The sequence below is a fragment of the Hipposideros armiger genome, unplaced genomic scaffold (genome assembly GCF_001890085.2).
Source record: "Hipposideros armiger isolate ML-2016 unplaced genomic scaffold, ASM189008v1 scaffold_482, whole genome shotgun sequence".
In the NCBI taxonomy this organism is placed as follows: Eukaryota; Metazoa; Chordata; class Mammalia; order Chiroptera; family Hipposideridae; genus Hipposideros; species Hipposideros armiger.
Genome location: NW_017731832.1, coordinates 975726 through 982434, shown reverse-complemented (window position 1 = coordinate 982434; position 6709 = coordinate 975726). Strand labels below are relative to the sequence as shown.

The following is a 6709-nucleotide window of genomic DNA, read 5'->3' as shown; positions in this document are numbered from 1 at the left end:
GTGGATATTAGCCTCTCTTTTCACATGACAGAAAGTGAGGTTCACAGAGGTAAGTGCTTTCCTCAGGGTCACCCGGCCAGCGTGGGCAGAGCTGGGATTCAAACTCAGGTAGGCCTGATTCTGAAGCCTGCTCTCATCACTTGTCACTTCCATGGGCTCATTCATGAGGACATGGGAAGACTCCTTCCCTCAAAGGTCACAAGGGAGCCTGAGGAAGAAGTAATCCTTCTGGCAACAAAACATGACCTTGCAAGCCACCTAGACCCAGGCGACCTTCCTCATATCCTGCTGTGCCTGGCCCCCAGCTCACAGTTCTGGTCCAGCACCTTGACCGCTCCCCACCCCGCCTGGGAGGCGGCCACAGGCTCCCCACTTGGGCAGGAATCAAGGTGGGGTGGTAACTGTTCCCTTAAGCCCGGGGTTCAGGATACAAGAGAAGTGACGAGGAAAGGAAGGAAGCCAAGAACGCAAGAAAAAGTGAGTCACCACCGGCTGGCTACATAGACGTTCCCTCACGCTGAGTGGCTGAGGAAGTGTGCTGGGGAGAGAGAACGCTGATAAGCTGAGAACAGGGGAGCAGCCAGCACTCTGAATCACGCAGCGCTCCTAAGTTCCTGGCTAGCAGTAAACAACAGCTGGGTGGGGAGGAGGGAGGCGAGGAGGAACGCCAGGCCAGAGAGCAATGTGGACAGATTCCTCTAAAAGAACCTCGGAGGGAAGAGTAAATCCCAACCATGTCGCTCCCCTTACACGCCTCACTTTTCTCCTCTGTAATTTAGGAAAACCAACAGTGGAATCTTTGAGGAGGCTTGTAACTAAGCCAGGAGAAAAATCAAAGATAAGGAGGCGGGGAAGAGGTTTCTTGGGTTCAGATTTGGGTTTTCTTCAGGTTTGGATTAGTCATGGAAAGACNGTCTAGTTGTGGAGGACGTTGCTTCACTGGCCCAAGTTGGCACCATCATTGCGCTCTTCCCGGGTGAGGCAGATCAGTCGCCGGCTTCTTGATGGTCACTCACTGCGGCTGCTGGCTGCTCACGCTGGCTGCAGGCTACATACGGTAGCCCATGGCAATCCACTGCCACAGGGACTGCAGCCCACGCCGTCGCCGGCGACTCACGGCAGCCCAGCTCCAGGTTGAGCTGTTGTTGTTTAGCATCTTAGCTGTGGAGGGTAGTGTCACTGGCCCTCATATGTGGGATCCAAACCGGGGCCCTCTGGCGTCGCAAGCCAGTTCTTAACCATCGCGCCCCTCGGCCGGCCATGTAATTCTTTATTATAGCCTCTTTAGTGAGTGTGATGTGGTTATCTCATGGTTTTGATTTACATTTCCCTAAGGACTAATGATATTGAGCACTTTTCATGGGCTTATTGGCCATTCAACTTGGGGATATGGAGGGCTGACTGTGTATTTATTGTAAAAAATCCATGTATAAGTGGACCCGCATAATTCAAACCCATGTTGTTCAAGGGTCAACCGTATCTGATTTGCAAATATTTTCTCCCAGTGTGAGCGGTTTTGAGTCTGTCCTTTGAAGCACAATTTTTTAAAATTTTGCAAGCCAAACTTATCTTTCTTTTAATCACTTGTGCTTTTGGTATCATATCTAAAAATCATTGCCTAACTCAAGGTCACAATGTACTCTCATGATCTCCTCTACGAGTTTTAGTTTTAACTCTTACACTCTTAAATTTAGGTCCATGATCCATTTTAAATTAATTTTTGTATATAGTATGGGGTTGTGGTTCAAGTTTGTTCTTTTGCATGTGGATACCCAGTTGTACTAACACTATTTGTTGCAAAGACTATTCTCCCCCAGTGAACTGTCTTGGCCCCTTTGTGGAAAATCAATTAACCATAAACGTTAGGGTTTATTTCTGGACTTTCAGTTCAATTCTATTCCACTGATTACAAATATCTATTTCTATTAAGGCTCCCTTTTTGAGTCGGTAACAGAGCAGAGGCTAAAAGAGCTCTTTTACCCGAATTTCTACTCTGGACATCTCTGAGGAGTCTGGTGGGGGTACTGCACCCAGGGTTTACTCCAGGGCAGCTGGCCTGTCAGGGAGGAGAGGGTTTGCGGCTGGGGGGATAAGGAGCATGAAGTGAATAGGGTTTTCCTGCCCCTCCTGAAGCAGCAGTTGTCAGCCTGCAGCTCACATTCCTGCACAGCCCCTGCCCTGGAGGCCCCAGGAGGGAGGAACAGAGTGGAGCACAGTGGGAAAGAAAGTGGATGCCTTACATGGCAGCTAGGAGGGAGAAGGCACCCTCCCTGCCCACCCTGCCTGCCTGCCAGCTCTTCAGCTGCCTGCCCAGCTCAGCACCTCACATTCTCCAGCTGCCCCGAGGAACCCCATGCTGAGCCTCCCCTTACACCAAGGCCAAGGGCATCAGAGCTCTAAATAGCCAGGCTGCTGAGCCCTGGAGAGCATGCTTGGCTATGAGGGAGAGGGTGGGCAGATGCCTAGGCTCCCACTCCTTGCCTCCATTTGGGTACGTAGTGCAGGAAGGGGAGACAAAGATGGGTCCCCAAGTGCCCTCCCCACCATGGACAGTGTCTGCAAAACTGCCCTGGCTCATGGGAGTGGGAAGGCGCCTGGGAAACTTGAGATAAGATGAGAATTTCACGGACTAACTGCCTGGCGAGGGCCATTGCAGCTGTGGCCTTTGATCAGAGAGAGAAGCAGAAATGCTGCAGGGAGGAGGGAGTGGGTGTGCAACACAGGGGCTGTGGGCACAGACAGGCAGCCTCTCGCAGAGTCAAACACACTTTATTCAGCACAGGAATGTCTGAACAGAAGGGCCTTGGGCAGGGGTCCTGACATAGAACCCAGCTTTAAGCCCTGCTGTAAACAGAGCAAAGCTCATCAGAAGGGAGGGATCTCCGCACAAGGTCTGGGTCAGGTCACGCTGGCCAGCACAGGGTGAAGCTGGGGAACTGAGACGGGTGGCCCATGCCCAGGGCCAGCCCAGCCTGGGAGTGGAGTGAGCAGCTCCTAAGGAGCTCACTTAGAAAAGCCAGGGTGGGAGAGGGCTGGGGCCTGGCCAATTCAGGGGATTATCTCCAGCATTGGAGGTGACAGGATCCATTTAGCTGAAGCAGTCAGGGCTGCTGTGCCAACGCATGATTAAAAGGCCCTAAGACCCACAGCTAGTGTGAGGGTGGCAGGGGAGCTGGCCCCTTGGGGGTGTTCACCACCAGCCCTGCCAGTTGCCTCCATCAGCAAACTATAAATGATGCTGACCTTCCCTGCCCAGGGCCCCACGCCCCCGACTTGGGCTCAGTGTGGAAGTGGGGAGGGGCACTGATGGGCAGAGCAAGGCAGGCCTGCCAGAGAACCACCCTTGATGACTACAGCCCTGCACTCAAGACTCATGATTGGGGGTGGGGAAGGGTCTCAGGGTCTACACCAGGAAAAAGCATCAATTTAAACCCTTTGCCCAGAGGGCGTGCCTGTGGCAGGGCCCACGCATGGCCTGAGAAGCAGCCAGCCAGGACCCGTGTTTTGGGTCACTCCCAGCTGTGCCATATCATACAGGGTGCAAATAAGGGAGGAGAGAAAGGGGTTCTGGGAGGGAGGAGGAAAGAGTGTGAGTGTAGGGGGTTAGGAAGGTGGGACTGGGTACCTATGGACCCTTGGGGATGACAAGGATAATCTATGCATGATGACACAGTGGGGCCCAGCTGAATTCCTGATAAGTGCTCTGAAGACAAGGCCGGTGGCAGAGGACTGAAATACCATCTTCTTGGACCCACCCCTGCTAACCCAAGGGTGCGGTGTTCAAGAGCACCCCCACGCCAACCAGTAACTAGAATGGCAGGAGGGGGTGGGGTTTAGAGTCTGGGTGTGGGTGGCAAAGGTTCTTCTTCCATGGGCTGTGGGCTCACATACATGTAAATGCACACAGTCCCCACCAGGGGACAGAGAGGGGCTGTGCTTGGCTGGTGCCCAGTGGTGCGAGTGACAGCCAGAGCCCAGCTTTTCTCTAGAAAAACCACTACACTACAACACAACACACAAAGCTGAGGTGGCAGGGGACCCAAGGGAGGGCCGCATCTATCTAAATGTCTCACAGGCGGCTGGGGGAGGGAGGCAGGGATGACACAAATGCTCCAACATCCAGGGATCGCAACCAGCAGGCAAGAGGAGCACATCCAACCCCCACGGAGGGAGTGGGGGAGGGCGGCGGTCACAGAGCCCCGAGGGGCTCACTCTTCAAACCTTCCTTCCCGAATGTGCTCGAAGGAGAAGGGCAGGAACTTGAACCCGGTCCCGCTGTAGAATTTATTCTGGAACTCGACCCTGAGGAAAGGGAAGAGGGAAGTCATCATCCCACAGAAACCTTCTGAAACCTTTGGGATTTCATAGTTGGGCCAGAAAGATGCCCGACCCCACGCTCCCCGAAGCCGCACTTTCCAGGAAAAGCAGCTCTTCCTCCCGCGGCCCGTCTGCCAGCCCGCCAAGCCACAGTCCCAGACTGTGGCGACTTCCCACGGTGCACACAGCTCCGCCTCAGAAGCCCACGGCCTGCCCTCAGCAAGAGCGCCGTCCTCCAGTGCACTGGTGTGGCCTCGGTTCCTGCTCTATCCTGCACAGCAGAGCCATGTGCAAATGTTCCGCTGGCTTGAGTCCCTAACAGCAGCCCCCAAACACTGGCTCCTGGCAGGGGCTCAGGGCAGACCTCCCAGGGAAGCCCCTGAGCAGCTGTGAGCTCAGGTGAGGAACCCTCAGGTGAACGCCACTGTTTTCTTGGGGGGGAGAAACGAGTAGAAAGGGTTGCAAGTGAATGCTGGAGGCTTCTGATTGAGGGGAGGAAATTCCCAGGAAAGTGGAGGAGTCAGGAAGGGAAGTCTCCTTAACGCCATAGCAAAAATATGCTCCAACTACCAAAACATCTGAGAAAGAATTCTTCTCTTGGGGACTGAAAGGAAAAACAGAGCTTTAACTCTCTTCCCAGGCAGCTCAGGGTCCATCCCTCTGGTCCCCTGGGGTCCTCTTAAACTTGAGGGGCAGGAAGAGGAGTGCGCTCCTGTGAGCAGAGCCAGGCTGCTTGGCTGTGCTTTCCTCTGCAAACTCGCCCTGGATGGCTGCCCAGCAACCGAATCACCACCAAATAAGGGCAGAAAAATGCATAATTCAGAGGATAGAAAAGCCAAGGAGAGCTGCCCTGAGGAATAGTTTCCACTCAGGGCGGCGTGACTCTGGGGACGCCAGAACCCCTGCAAGAACAGGCAGGGCTGGGGGCTGGGGTGGGCTGCAGGCTATGGCTTCCTGCAGGGCTTCCTCCTCCCTTCCAAGCCAAGAGGGCAGGAATTAGTGAAAAGCAGTAGGTGGGGAGTGGCTGGGGCCCAGCAGAGGCCTCAGGATTGTCTGCGGGTGGCACTGAGAGGTCCTGGGATGCTGGCCGAGGACACTGACTACAGAGCTGTCAGCTCCAGTCCTGGGGAGAAGAGGTGACCAGAATTTTCTATGGGTGTCTGGACAGCCTTCTCCTCTGCAGCCTCACATTCCAGGGACTGGACCAAGGTCCCAAAGCCTCCCGAGAATTCCCATTAGTGCCTGGGCCAAACTCCCCAGGAAAAACAGGATTCAGGAAGAGGCGCTTCAAACCAGTCAGTCACAGGATTCCTGGTAAGAGCAAGTGTAAACCAGGACCCAGATTCGCCCCTACATCCCAACACCCCTAAGAAGTCCTCTACCAGTTCCAGCTACTGAGGCCCCCGCTGGGGGAAGGTGGTGGGGATGGGGCTAGGTTCCTGCTTGTCACCCACTGCTGTTAGGTCTGAATTTTTCATGTTGGGTAGGCTGTGTTTGCATATGGCGAGGGATTGATGAACAACTGAAAATAGACTGATATGTCCCATTTTCATTCAACAACATGTAGCCAGATAGTGGGCAAGTCACCTTTGGGTCTATGAGATTATCTGGAACTCTGACCTCCTGGCTGGCTAATCACACAAACAATTCTAATTCCAAATTGGGCAAATGGAGGAGAAGCTTCAGAAGTTTTCAGATGCCCGTGGGGCCACCCCCTTCTCTTGGTATCCCTCTGCGTGTCTCGTCTACCCACGGGGCCCAGCAGGGATGCGTGCCTGGGATGGGGCACATGCATTCTACTGTGTTGAGCTGATGGGTGGCCCCTCTGTCATGCCACTTGATACCACCTCTCCCACCAGCTGCTGCTCAAGGTTAGATGCACCACCAGGGGCATCTTGGATATCTGTGGGGTCAGCCTGACCTCACCTTCCTGCTTGGCCATGCTCACCCAACCTCCTGGCACAGAGCTGGAAAGCAATTTCCCTGTGGGTCTCGCCGCCCTCTTCTCCCTCCCAACCAGGGAAATGTGTGCTTCCTGAGAAAGTACAAACATGAAATTCTCTGTGCGGGGACACAACGGGGCCCCCACCGGCCACACTGCAAGTTCTTCCTTCAATAGGGGCTCTGCTCTGGGAGCCTCCAGGGCCTGCCGTGCTCTAAGCCACTAAAAGGCGCCTCAGAATTCCACAGTTTTGTGAGGACAGCCCCAGGCAATCAGATGGGTTTCTCTGTTACCCCTTCCAGATCTAGCACCTGGTAAAGGCCACCCAGTGACCCAGAGGATAACTGGGAGTCCACAGAGAGATCACTCCTGCTATGTAATAGGAAACCTTGTTTCCTTGAGTGAGTGAAGGGGGACAGAGTTCCGGGGCTCTTCGCTTTCCTGGCGGGG

The 6709-nt window shown here is 54.4% G+C and overlaps 1 protein-coding gene across 1 annotated transcript in view; it reads right to left on the bottom strand.

Moving 5' to 3' along the window:
* Positions 1 to 2750: 2750 nt before the first annotated feature.
* ATP6V0A1 (ATPase H+ transporting V0 subunit a1) overlaps positions 2751 to 6709 on the bottom strand; it is a 51873-nt gene continuing 47914 nt past the window's right edge. The window contains exon 22 of the mRNA XM_019666998.1: positions 2751 to 4583. Within this exon, the coding sequence (XP_019522543.1) occupies positions 4209 to 4583 (375 nt within the window). The 3' untranslated portion in view covers positions 2751 to 4208. The remainder of the gene's footprint in view (positions 4584 to 6709) is intronic.